Source organism: Passer domesticus, chromosome 5, assembly GCF_036417665.1.
Source record: "Passer domesticus isolate bPasDom1 chromosome 5, bPasDom1.hap1, whole genome shotgun sequence".
Taxonomy (NCBI): domain Eukaryota; kingdom Metazoa; phylum Chordata; class Aves; order Passeriformes; family Passeridae; genus Passer; species Passer domesticus.
The window spans coordinates 79379011-79393732 of NC_087478.1; the positions used below are offsets into that span (position 1 = coordinate 79379011).

At 38.8% G+C, this 14722-nt stretch overlaps 1 protein-coding gene across 9 annotated transcripts in view; it reads right to left on the reverse strand.

The window, feature by feature from the left end:
• Positions 1-14722, reverse strand: part of EPS8 (EGFR pathway substrate 8, signaling adaptor) — a 121991-nt gene that overhangs the window by 46672 nt on the left and 60597 nt on the right. For all 9 annotated transcript variants that reach the window (XM_064421356.1, XM_064421355.1, XM_064421354.1 and 6 more), the window contains 2 exons: positions 3368-3458; positions 2238-2311 (listed from right to left, as the gene is read on the reverse strand). In XM_064421356.1, coding sequence (XP_064277426.1) covers positions 2238-2311; positions 3368-3429 — 136 coding nt within the window. In that variant the 5' untranslated portion in view covers positions 3430-3458. The remainder of the gene's footprint in view (positions 1-2237; positions 2312-3367; positions 3459-14722) is intronic.

The window sequence follows — 14722 nt, forward strand, 5'->3', positions numbered from 1 at the left end:
TTTAACTTTTACAGTAAAATTACATCTATTTTTTCCAGTGTAAGTGAACCTATTAATCTCATGAGTTTTCTTTATTAACCTAAATAGTAAACATACATTTAAAATATATGTAAACAACAAATATAAAAAGAAAACTAAGACAGCTTCCTCCTGCTTTATAGGATTTCAGTCTCAATAATCTCAAATAAAATAGCTTAGTTAGTAATTAATTATAAATAGAATACTTTGTAATGACCATTTTCAACACACTTTTAAAATTCCAATATCACTCAGCTGCTTTGCAGCTCATTTGGGAGAGTATGCACAAAAAATTTAACATTACAAGAGAGAAGATGCACATGGGATGCAACGGAATAGTAACTTTGTTGCTAAAAATTAAAAAAATTGCCCTGAATTAGAGGAAGATTTTAGGTTCTTTCCTTGTTTTCTCCAGCTCATATATGTGGTGATAGCAACACCCTACTTCTTTATGAATAAAAAACAGAGCAGAAGTAGTAAAATGTGCAAACTCTAAAAGCTGTGCCAATACATATCCACTTGGAGTTCCAAAATAACTGATTCCTCTACTTCATTCAGCTCCTGGCAACTGCAACCATCATTTTGAGATCTATCTACCAGCAACAGAAGGGAACCAAGGACAACAATTCACTTTACAGGAGCCACCACGCAGCAGTTTCATGGCAAGAATTTTCCTTTAGTACCTGAATTCAGTTAAGCATTTTGGAAGTAAAAAATACCATTATACACATCAAATTTACTCACTTGTCCCCATCTTCTCCTGACACATGGGCATCCCAAAATATTTGATATGAAAAGGCTCAGAGAGATATTTTAAAAGCTCACAAAGGTTAAAGGACACAGTTAAGACACAGATACTGCCATGCTATTCCAACCATATACTCCTGAAAAATTAGGATGCTGACATAAAATGAAAAAGGAATCACAGCAATTATAGCATCTCATAAAGAAATAATCTGCTAAAAGTTTTTTGGTTTTTTTTTTGCAATGTCTTTTGCTGGTTTCTGTTGCCACCTACTATTTCTGTCAACACTTGCAATCAGTTTGTTGAGTGAACCCATTCAGGATGCAGAAATCACTGTTTAAAATGATCAACTCAGAATTTTCCTCAGTTTAGGTTCCTGCCTTCAGCACTATGTCAAGAAACTGACTTTTGCAGCGTAGCACTAAAACAAAGTGAATTTGAACTTAGAATGATTCAATAGGAAAAATGTTTTCTCCAAAAGGGTTATCAAGCACTGGAACAGCTGCCAGGGCAATGGCTGGGTCACCATCCCTGGAGGAGCTGAGGAGATGTGTTTGTGAGGCATTTAGGGACAAGGTGCAGTGGTGGGCTTGGCAGCACTGGGTTAACAGTCAGCCTTGATGATCTTTTGAAGGTCTTTTGCAACTTAAAATAATTCTAAGATTGTAAAGCAGGCTGCCATCACTGCCTAAGCCCTGAGCTCCCTCCCAGCCACCACTCCACCCAAAACAGGAGGGAGAGAAGGTACAGCTTGGGACTTTCAAAAGAGCATTTAGCAACAGGCACAGATTTACACAGCAGAACTTCTCACTGCCTCACTGCTGCTGTTTCCATTACCAGCACAGCTATCAGTGGGATGTGCTCACAGTGGAGGAGGATTACCTGAAAATGGTGCAGTTTGGCTGGCAAGGAACATGACTGCATTTCTCCTGCCCAGATTTGGTGTTTGGCTGCAGAGTAGTGTGTACAGCCAAGAAAAACAGCATTTGTAGTTGGTGAGTGCAACAACGTCCAGGCATTTGTAACATCACATGTGACAGTCGCAGAGCCTGCTGGAAACAGCACGCCAAGCAGGACTCCAAATCTGTCACACCAACTCTAATTTCCATTAAATCTTTGTGTCAAAGAAGAAAAATATTGTCAGTGCCTTTTCCAGCAGGGGATGAAACTGGGGAGGCAGAGGGAGGTAGAGGAGAAACAAAACCCCACAAGGGTTTAAGCACAGCTAAACCCTTGAATGCCTTCTCCCTGGGATCACTCTGAGTTTTGTGATGAATGCTGCCTGGAAAATGAGCAGGTGGGAGCACTCTGCTTAGTAAATTGAATATTTTCTAGTTAGCTTTAGTAGGAATAAAACTACTTTGTTTTTTAGTTCAGTTGACAGACACACCCATGTGTAAAATATTTCCACCACCACACCACAACCACTATTTAAACAGCAATTTAGAAGTTTAGAGAGTTTTTGCCACCTTACCGTAGAGAGCTTTTGCACTTGTTCTTGAATTGTGCTCCCTCTCTGCCTGAGCAAACGTCGGGGAGCCATAGCCACTGGAAGAAAACATTTCTGTTTATCTTCTGTATAGATGTATTTGGCACTGAAAAAAACCCCCTCCCCTTCCATAGGACTACACATACCTACAGCATCATACAGAGGGAATGATACTGGATATTTGTTCCACACCATAAATATGAGGGAGAATGTTTCACTTGGGCTGCAGGCCCTTGTGAGCTGTCTTTTGTTGCATTAATACAACATTGTGCACAACGGGAGTGTGGTATACATATAAATACCACCTTAACTCCAGTAAGAAACTTCACAGCACAATTATAATAATGATAATAATAACAATAATAATAATAATGACTATACCAAAGAATTTGGTAGGATTTGGGGTTTTTTCCCTGCATACACAAGTGTTGATTGCTTTTAACAATTTTAACAGCTTTTAATGAACAACTTAAAATGACTGGCATTGTCTTACAGAAATGAAAAGGCAGTATGACTGCAAGAGTTTCAAGAATGAGTGATATATGAATTTATTTTAAAGGGACAACAACATGAGAAGCAAAACACACCACAGAGATACATGTTCCTTGGCATCAGATGGGTAAATTCTCATTAGTGTTGTGAGTCTAGTGCCATGCCCCTGATAGAGGGATCACCCTCTTCTCCCAGGCAAGGTAACACCTTCAGGTAGCAGTTGCTCAGCTCTCTTTCCTGGGAAGCAGTCTGTTCTCACAGATGGGAGAGGCAGCCTCATCTTTTATGCATAAAAACGCATTCACTCAGAGCTAACCTTAAACATCTCAGGCACACAAAGGCCTCTCTGAGTAACATAATAAGGATGTTATGTCTGCAGCAATTTATTTTGCTGTTCCAGATGAGTCCATGCAGTAACACAGTTTTCCCTTACATGAACACAAAAATATCTGTCCCTTTGGTTGCATGGTTTGCAAACCCAACACACTTCTACAGAAATCTCCTTTTTAATCCCAATGGATTAATGGGACCAACTAATTATAGTTCTACCTGAAATGAAAACCTAAAGAAGGAGATACAATGCTATTTTGTCCATAAAAGGCAAGTCAAAGGCAAAACCTTACTTCATTTGAGGGAAGTAACTTCCATATCCACCAGGAGGGGTGTTTGATATGTGTCCATTCATTCTCACTGTCACTCACTGGGAGAAACGACCTGGGAAAAGGAAACACAGCACATGAACTGAAATATCCTAAAAGATGAAGGCTGAACACAGGTGTAACACAAACCTAATGAGGAAATTATGGTTGAAATGGGAACAAAATTTCATCAACAAGCTCAATTGTTGTTAACTGCATCCCAGTGATGCCTCAAAGACCCATTGTGGAACTTCTCTCAGCAGCAATTTGATAGTTATAGCTTCAAATAATTTATAATTTTGTGAACAAAGCTATTATTTTTGATACAATGGTCCTTAGGAATAGCTGTAGAAATAAAAGGCTCACTAAACAAAGAACAAGATCTACTGCAAAAGTGAGCAAGATGTTCCAAATAGCAACTTTATTGCACAAGCGTGCTCGATTTCAGCCCTCCATTTCTTTCAAATGCAATTCTTGAAATGACCTTTTGATACATATTCTATGAAACATATCAGCTGAATTGTTGGAAAGATACATTATCAAATTAAAACACAATTGTTAGCACAAAAGGAAACTTGGTTAGCTATTTTGGTACTTAAGAGAACTCTTTTTTTTGTTTTGTTTTTTTTTTTGTTAAGCAGCGCTTAACATCCTGAAAGTTTGGCATGCCAGATGAAACCTTTCCTATAAAAGCAGTGCTGAACAGGCCATGATAAAACAGTTTAAAAAATTCTCCCTTTAATAACATGTCCATTGAAGTTAAAACTAGCTCTGGAAAGTGACTTTCATAACCCTTTCATATTCAAATTTACCATGGGCAAATACTCTTTCATTTACATATATACATGAATAATATAAATTTGAATATTTCTCTGCATTTCAGTGACACTTCAGAACAGTCAAAAGTGTATCAGATCAAATTTGTACCTACAAAAGCCCTGTTTCCAAAGTAAGCACAGCCTGCTCTGTTTGCACTAGAGCTGCCTTGCAGCCAGCTTATCATCTGAGGCCCTAATTCAGCTCACTGCCCCACATTAGCTTTCTCCTCTTGTTTTACAAAGAAGCAGCAGCTCTTTGACCTGCCAGTACCCACTGAGTGCCCACATGTACTCTGTTACTTCCTTCTTCCAGGAAGAAGGACAACCAAAATCTGTTCTGAGCTGTAGATCCATCAGTCAGTTCAAGACACAAAAAAGCTTTGGTGGTGCTTGGTGCTGAGGGCAGAGCTTTTATACCTTTCTGAGGGACAAACACCTGGCACCTCCTGCCTCGGATGCAGTCAGCAAAACTAACTGGAACAGTGTATTTGTTGGTGTGTTAGACACGCCAAGTGAAATTCTGCAGTTCTATTTGAGGTGTATTTGTATTTGAGGTGTATTTGACACGCCAAGTGACATCATGTGCAAGGGCAGTGTTGCTTTCAGTGGGTACACACTTGCTAAATTGGCTTAGAAGTTATATATATATATATATGTATATATATTTTATTATTATTTTAAATTTATTTAATTTTCTTTGAAATCTTGGCTCCTTGCAGAACCTCTTTAGTGACACAAACACATTTTGCCCCACAAATATATCACATATCCAAGCTGGCTGCTCTAAGACTCTTTATGGAGTGCCATCCTTAACAACTGTCTCCAATAAATGACCACCCATGTTGAGTGCTGCTCAATTCATAAGCAATAACAACCTTTGGAAAGCTTGCTGAAATTATCCCATGACTTGAAAGGATACAACTGTTCATTTTCCCAGCAGAATTTGCCAGCTCACTGGGCACTCCCTGCTCGTTCCAGCGACTGCCGGGAGCGGAGCAGCTCCCAGTGCTCCTCTCCAGCCCAGGCTGCCACTGAGCTCTCCAGCACTTCCTATCAGCTATTCATGCTTATCATCATCTGCAACCAAGCTCAATTTGCTGCCCTGCTTAGCAGTTTCCCCTCTGATTAGCTTCCATAGAGTCACCACATCCAAAATACACAAATTATCCCTGCTGCTCTTTGGTATCCCCACTTTACTTTCCATCCACACATTGTTTAAGGTAGCACTTATTGAATAATTCTGTTTGTCATAATCTTTTTTGATTTGTAGTCTTTTTTCCATAGGCCTATTTGTAAGAAATTCTTCAACTATCTGTCTTAAAGTGAGATCTGGGGGGAGGAAAAACCCCTTGGTTTAAAACTCTCTCAGAATAATTCCACTGCTCTGACATCTTAATCTGACAAATACTTGGTTTGTATTTGCATTCACTCAGTTTTATGGAGGTGGTGAAACAGATATTTTAAGTAGAAGGAATGTAATATATTAGAATGTAATGTATTAGAATTTCAAGCTTCAGCCTTTGAAGTCAACATGACACACTGTGTTTGAAAGCAGCAAGAAAGCTGAGCAGCAGATTTTCACATTGGGGAAAGAAACCATCTCTCAGGACTAAATACTTGCCCACTGTAAGGCACAACACCACTTAAATACAAAAATCTTCAGAATTATGTTTTGAATAAAGAGATACAGAAAGTCTGAAGTAAAAAATTTTGACTATTAAAATTTTTTAAAACGCAAGCGGCTTGTTCTCCCAAGCAAACACAGAAGTGTTAGTCAGCTTTAGCTGATATGCAAACAAAACACCACTTGCTATTAGATAGTTGAGTAAAGCCAACAGTATTTCCTGCCTCTCATGCAATTTTCCAGTGCTTTTGAAATGCCAGAACAACTACCTTGACATGACAATTTCAATGCTCCTGCAATTTTATGCAATGCTTCTGTCACTTGGTTCAAGAAATCTCCAGAATGTGAATACAAACAAACTCTTCACTATAATTATTTCTAATTAGTTGAAATATTTATAACAGCATCAAAAAGCTACTTGTGACTCCCCAAAATTATCACACAATCAAATCTCATTCAACCTAAATGTTTCATTAAAAAAAAAATTAGGACAACTCTTTAATTTTTTTTAATTAATTGCATGATGAAGAAAAGGGAAAACCCACAAAAGGGTAACAGTAGGTGCAGGGTTTTGTTATTGCCTTGTACAGCTTTCTCGGCTGTGTTTCTCATCTCAAATGCTCTTTCATCTCTTATAACCAGTCAGCAAAAGTCACCCCCTGCACACTGCAAAGCCATTGTCAACCAGGAGTCTATTAATAAACTCCACTTCCTCTTTAATTTTCCCTTTCACCTCAGCCCAGCAGGTCACAGCAACCTACACTGGTGTCCCAGACTTTAAAATAAACATCCTTCACAATCAACTGCATGATCCCTCTTCAATTAGGCCTGAAGTATCAACAGTTTAATTGTGAATATGACCAAAAATAGTCATGTCTCAGGATCTTGCAAATTTAAAAAAAAAAATACTCATGCCTGCTCTGAAAAAGAAATATTTTAAACCAGGAAAGCTAAGTAAGATTTCAATAAGAAAATAATAATAAAATAGATGTAGTAGTAGTAGTAGTAGTAGTAATAATAATAATAATAATAATAATAATAAATGTATCAAGTATATTAAAATAATATATAATAAGTTTAAACATTTACAAATAACACAGAAACCATTCCTGAGACAGATGTACTTTTGCTCTTCAGCAGTTACAGGTGGTAATCCCAAGCATGGGGAGAATCATGCCAGTGTACAACATGATTCTATCAGTCATGAACACTTGTTTTTTGTTGTGTTTGTTTGTTTGTTTTTTTAATAAAAAAATACTGTCTTCCCCATCTTGTAGCACAGCAGCCTCATGAAAACAATACAATTTATGTGGCACATCAACAGCTCTCATGTCCTGCCATGTCATTTCCTGATAGGAGTTTGAAAGTAAGAAAATCCCCCAGGTTATTAAAAAAACCAAACCCAAACACCTTTCCCAGAAAGGCAGAGCTGCATCATTAGAGCAAATTAGATATTCTAGAGCCTGGTGCTCTTTTCCACTCATCCTGAAGTGATCAGTTCCACCCATATGGAAACCAAAAGAGAAACAACTTAACGACATGGATATTTCAGAAATTGCGGAGGGGGAAGGGCTAAGGAGAAAAGGATGCACAGGAAAGGCAATAATGGCTGGAATGATTATTGTCTACTGATTAAGAAAATTTAATTGTTATCATGTGTTCCCCCAAACCCCCCAAAATTCTCCCCAGGCAGAGCAGAGGCTGTAACTCCAGCCTAAACAAAAAGCAGTGGGCTATTACAAGGTAACACCATTCCCTGGTGAGTTCAGCAATGTCAGATAAGGGCTCTCTCTCTCCACCCTTTCCCTTTCAAAAGTATTACAGAAGAACAAAACAACAGGGAAAAAAAAATTTTAAAAAAAAATCCATGTACTCCCAGCTCACCGTGCACTCAGTAAAAATGCCTCTTGCTGCTATCCCTCAGCTTTCAGCACTGCTGACCTGCAGAATGCACAAAAACTGTTTAGCTTGCTGTGTGACTTGCCATTTTTCATCTCAAACCTCATCCTCTTCACCCACACACGGCTTTCCCTACTCATGCTAAATTTTTAAACAGCATCTCCTCGTGTCTACCTTGCTGTTCTGACCCATCACTCTCCTATTTGTATCTTCAGATTTTACAGATGGGAAACTCCTGGCAGAAATGCATCCTGTGGAGCCAGATGAAATGTTGCTGCTGCCCTCTGCTTTGGGACTTGCTTCAGAGCACAACCAAGAGCAAACACGAGTTCTGCTGCTTGTTGGACATCTTGCCTGGAGATAAACACCAAAATGCACATGAATGCATAAGTCATACTTCTGAAATGATCCCTGGGGATTTTCCAGCCTCAGTGCACTGATTCCAGAATTTCTCTGAGAAAAACTGCCTTTGGTTGAGCTGGCAGCAGCTTTGCTCTGTAATGTTTTCAGTTTCCTGTTAGGCAGGCTGGAGCATCCAAAAGCTGGTAGAAAAGATCACAGCAAAAAATCATTGCAGAAAATGGAAAGCCAGGCCCTACAAGTGCTGCAGTTTGCACATAAAATAGATTAACTTGATTCCCCACCACTGTGACTGCTGTCCCCTTTGCCTCTCAAGCCACTCTATATTTATTTATATTTCTTTTTTAAGCTCTCTGAGCTGTATATACTCCAGTATTCACTCCTCTGTCCAAGCACCTGGAAATATGTTAATAAAATAATTTTTAAGTGCTGTTTCCTTCAGGACCTCTCTGCATTCAGAGCAGTTGTCCAGCATGACCCTTAGCACTAAGTACACTGCATTTTACTTTATGCAAATCTGCACTTTGTTGTATCCTGATTTTAGGTCTTAGTGCTGGATGCATTGTTAACTAACTGGGATTCCTGCTAAAGAAACCTGGACAAGGGGAGGAAAGGACTGGATGTGTCTCCCTCTCCTGCCTGAGTTTTACTCCTTACAGAAAGCTGAACTTCACCCCAGAATATTATTTACCTGTTTGTGTAAGGGGCCACAGGGGTAGAAACATTTCAAGCAACTGAGGACATTGACAGACAAAAAATACCACTCTGTCCAGGCAGGGGACAGTGACAGGGCACTGGGTTTGTAAATGTATTCACATCCTTCTCCACAGTGCAGTGCAGCAGACAAGCTCAGTCAGTGCTGGTTTTGCCAGCTTCAGAAAATGTTTTGATTTTCACTGACACTTTCTGAAATCTAATACTCTTCACTAAGGAGGAGTAAGCTAAATTCATTAGCAACATCCCATTCAGCAGGAGGGAGAGGATAAATTTATTGGAGAAAATTTGTGGTCGTAATTATCAACCAAAGTAGATAAAGGCCTGTCTTCAAAACAGAAATTGCTAAAAAAGAAGGTTTCCATCGGAAAACTAACAAGATAAAAAATGCCTGTTTCCTACTATGATATTTTCTAGTGATTAAAGAAATAGTCTAACAATACAAATAAGATGCCTATCTTTTATTTTGAGGAAGGGGAAAAATACGGAGAGCAACAGGAAGAACTGAATGAATAAATCTCAGACCATGCTCATAGACTGTGCCCTTATTATTGCCACACTAATAAAGACCCTGCTTGAAAACAGGTTCTTATACTGGCATGGCAACCTATTTCCATCCCTTTCACTCAGGTCTGGGCCATGATTTATAATTAACCATATTGAAAGAAAATAAAACAGCTTTACAGATACAAAAGCTTCAAAGACTTAAAATCCCCATTGCAACAAAGGAACGTTAATAAATATGCCAAGCACTGAAGCCACCACTCACTGCTATTTTTAATTAGAGAATTAACCACCTCGTCTAAAGCAATGTGAGTATTAATTACCAAGATCAAGATCATTATGCAGTCCTTGCAGAATGTGCCACCACAGCTGGAATATCTTGTACAAAAGAAAGGATAAAAAAAACTAACCCAAAAATCCAAACAGAAAACCTTCCACACATACAGAGCAGTCTAAAGAGGAAGGGGTCTATGGCATATGGAAGAATTTGTAGAGGAAAATAGAAGAAAAGGATTATAATCTACCATAAAAATCAGTAATTTTGGTGAGTCACTGTCAAGTAGAGTAGTGAGCTGGCAAAATATACCATTTTTACTCATAAATCCCAATTTCAACGTGCCTACAACAGCACACTCAGTATCTTCACTTGAAGAGAGAGGTACAAAAACTTGTCCTGGTTTGGGTTTTTGGTGGGTTTGTTGTTTGCAGGGAGGGTTTTTTGTTTGTTTGGTTGGTTTTTTTGGTTGTTTTTGTGTTTTGTTTCCTTAAAATTTTAATTTTTTTAATAAAACAAAAGCTGCCTTGAAACTGCTGACTGGTGAATTCTGCTGATGCAGCACAAAAACCACAGCTGTATCTCTCTTCTTCATACGGCCTGATTTTTTTTCCTTATTTCCTTTTATTCTTTGATACATCATACTTCAAATGAGATCATTAGATATCAAAACAGGGCACTCCAGACACTACTTTGAAAATCAGTTTGCAGTATACATCCAACTTTAAAGCCACCACTTTAGAAATGGAAGCTTCTAAAAACTTCTAAAATATATAAAGGTTAATAAGATAATGTCTTTTAGGTGTTGTTTTAGATAAAGTTTTCCTCTCATTCTGGCCAAAAAATGAAAGAACTTCCAGCATAGTTTAAAAACTGCTGCAAGTTGCCCAAACGAAACTGGCTTAACCACCTCCCCACATTTATTAGCCAGTTAATAACTGTGCCATGACACTGGGACAATATTAAAACTGGCGTGGTACAGTTCATAACAAAAGCTGAACTGAAACCATATAATGACAAACTCCAAGCAGACTGTAAAAATTAACATGGAGGAGGAGGAGGGGCAAAGAAGACAGGAACACTCATCAATGCCTCTCTAATTTGGTTTAAGAGAAATATGGCAAGATTTAATTTTTGTTCTCACAAATTTGCTTTCTTCAGTTTTGGTGAAGTTATTGAAGTCCATCTGTTACCCACACAGAAAACCAATTTCTATGTCTGTAGCAGGTTACAATTCTCAATTAAACAAGACAAAGTTGAGTAGGAGCAACATCCACTGGCTTCCTGATGACCTTGAACACTCAGGCTCCAGACCCACTGATGGCATTCCTTGATGATTTAGCTTTGTTTACTGAATCTTCAGCTCTTTCACCACTAAAGTGCTCTGAATGCAAACTAACATGTGTCTGGAAGGCCTCAAACTTCACTATGGCAAGAGTTCATGCTCCATGTCTTACTGTGAGATTTAGATTTTCTAATTGGTACCCAAAAAAATAAAAATTTAAAGGCAGTTTGCATGCAGTTCAGTGAAAACAGAAAAGGCTCTGTTTAATAAAGGTGAACAAATAGGCACAATTAAAAAGTTAAAAAGTTATTGATGAGACCACAACAAAGTGAGCATAAGGATAAACTCACTGTGGAACTCAATACCAAATTTAAAAGTTTAATTTTAAAACTTAATAAATAAGCACATACTATTCTAATGCTGACTAACTCTTCAGACTTCCCTGACTCAAATAACGTGCAAACAAGGTTTCACAAGATATGCAAATCCTCATGAGTTTTGGTAACACAATCTAAACCAAAGATCACCAGTAAAAGTTTTGGGGATTAAACAAGTTTTTAATGCCAAAAAAGGCAGCAGAGTACTCATATTCTCAGAATTAATTTACAATATTCCCCTAATATTGTCAACGTACCTGTAACATCATGTGTGTATTGAAGTATTAAATTAACACATTACTCCTGGAAAGTATTTGAATTAATTGCAATCCTAGTCAGCAAGCCTCCTAAAAGGGAGCAGATTTTCACTTGTCATGCACACATAAAGCACATAAGAAGAAGAATTTGTTCTCAAAGACATGGTTTTGAAGCTGCAGTGAGTAGCAGCAAGAATGGCAGGAGCTGGGAGTCAAAGCTGTGCCCCACCCCAGCACAGAGGTTTGACTGAAGCTGGTTCATGGACTCTTGGCAGAGAACTGCGTGTGCTCTTTAAAACTTGCCCTGTGATACAGAAATCTTAATTCTTTTTCAAATTCTGGGGCCTACAAAAACCGCTTTGTCTTGAATCTATGGGGGAAACTTGCTCCTGAGTTGCCATCCAGGTCACCTGTGGTATTTTTCATGGCTAGGAGGAGACACCATGAGAAGGGACCTAGATGCTGCACAGTGTCTACGTGGTAATAACAAATCCATAGACACTCTGAAAATCAGGCAGAAGAGAGAAAAGGCAGGGAAAGCCAATTAATTTTTAAATTAAATTGGAGGATAAATTGCACTATAAGCTATTTTAAACCCCAGTAGGGGCAGTCACTGACTTTTACAAACAAAAAATTTGTTCAATTTTCCCGTCTGTGAAACCATCGCTGGACAAACTGAGATATTCAATTTAAGGTCATGAAAAAACACAATTGTTTGTTTCCACTGGAAAAATTTGCTCTGGAAAAGATATTTTCCAAGGTAATACTACATTTTTTTTCCTTCCTTCTGCTTGAAATACGTCCTTGCCACCCAAAACCATTTCCTACTCCACGGCAGAATAAAGTAGAGGCATAAAAAGAGCTGTGTGACTTGTTTGCTCACGCAGAAGAGTGAAGTCAAACAGCCCCTATCATGCAGCATTTCCTTGATTGCTTTTCCTTCTGAAGCATGAATCTGAAACAATAAACTTTAAAGACAAGTCCCCCTCACCTGAGGTTAAAAACAGGCACATGACTGCAGTGGGCTGTGTGACCTTGGCTGTGGTCTGAGCAGCTCTCAGCACTTTCAGACATGCAGTAACTCACCTGCATCCCACTGATGCCTCAGGTTTTACCTTTTCTATTTTTCACATTCTGTGCTGCTTTAGTGTGTGGGTCTGGGCTGCATATTAGGGATGGTGAGCTCTCTGCACAGAGCAGGGAGACAAAACAATTCCTGCTCCAGCTGGGCACCAAGGACAAATGATCCAAATCCCAGCCCAGGAGCACAAACCCCGTGGGCTGCAGAGAGAAAAACAAGCAGGATGGGACTGCAGGGGCTGCAGCTGGGATTGGACACTGAACTGCAATGTGCACATGGAGCAGAGCTGAGCCCAGGGAGAGACCCCGGCAGCGCTCGTGCATTTTGGGACCATTTGGGTTCATCCTGGGTGCAGCCCTGGCTGGGCTCTGGTGCTGCCCGAGGTGGATCCATGGAGGAGATCCTTTGAATAAATCCCTGCTTTATTCTGTAACTCTGTCCAGCCTCTGTTCCAGATCAGCGTTCACAAGGCATCACCAGCATCACCTGGAGAGGTTTGTTGTGGTCACCAGAAAACTTCAGCGTTGACTTTTTTGTTTGTGTTAACACACACATAACCCAAAAAAAGGGAACATATTGCAATTCAGCAAGTAAACTAAAGACACTATCTTGTGCCTTTGTCCACATCGGGGCTGCAATTATTCAGCACAAAGTGAGTCAAGTGTAAAAGAACTCACTGCACTGAGGTCACAGCTGACTGAAGTCACACCCTGCCACAGTATTTACAGTGCATTTATGTAACTCAGCAATTGTTTCCTGGATGAAAATAGGCTGAACAATAGCAGATCCCACAATCTGTGTGAAGGAAATAGGATTTAAACTTCTAGTGTTCCATGCCTCTGGTTTTCTAGTTGCAATCATTTATGTTTTGCTGTACAGATGCAATTTTCTCATCCACTCATCTGAGCCAAGCCCTTCCTCTAGGTGTATTTCCATTCCAGGTACATATATTCAGCAAATGTCATATTTTTGAGGTTTTCTTTTGTTTTAAATTACCTGAATCAAATACATAAATACTATTATTTTCCAATTGAATTCACAGATTCACATTTACAAAAGCAGTCTCTGCTGTGAATGCCCAGGCTTGGCAAGTTTACAGGCTTGACTTCCAGAAGTAAAAGTATATATACTTTTTAAAATGTTAATGCCTTTACAATCACATATTTGGTTTCCAGCAAACATCCAGTGATTAAGGATGACAAAATCAGAAAACTTCATAAAAGATAAATTATAAGCACCACAAAATGGTTTTTGCTGCAATTACCTCAAATGAGTTTGAATTTCACAAAAAAATTTTCCCCAGGAATTTGTCATTGATGCTTACCAAGCCAAATTTAACAAACTCTCACTAGAAATGGATTCTGAAATGCTACAACAGGTATTTTATTGCAATTTGCTCATTCATTCAACTGAAAACATTTGCTGAGGCATTTTTAATGTCAAAGTTTCTTAAAACTAATGTCAGACAGCATGGGATAGAAGCCCAAGGTGCCTTGCCCCCAGGAAACCTCAGTGGAGCTATACTTTTTGGAAAGCTCCCACAGGTTTTGAAGGAAGACAATTTTCAAAAATCTTTCAGAATTATTATTCTTCAATAATTCTGCTTTTATTAGAAATAAATGTGTGTGAAATAAGTGTGGGTGGGAAGGAGAAAGAGAAGGAGCTAAAAGCCACATGAGGTAATGCCTTTTGATCCTTTCCTGGCTGGAGGAATAACAGGTGAGGCTGGGGAAATTTGACTGCTCCATTCTCTTCCAACCTCTACATTGTTCTAGATGTGATTCTTGTGATCTTGCACATTACTTAAGAAGAACTCATCTAAAATCTTCCTTCAGGTTACCCTCCTATGGGCCTCAGAAAGGTTAAATTATTAACCTTTATTATTAATATAATAATAAACCTTATTAATAATATAAATATTAAATTAATAGTAATAAACATTGCAATTAACCTGAGAACCTGCTGCTCCAGGATGATGCCAGGTTTTGAAGAGCAATGACACAACAGCACAGTGAGCTACAGCTCCAACTGGAATTAGAAGAATTACCCATGGAGACAGTCCTTAGAGCAATGAATGTTATCTCGAAAAATAGTTTCCATAACACCCTTATCCTCCTGGCTATACCCATGTGGTTAGAAAACATCAG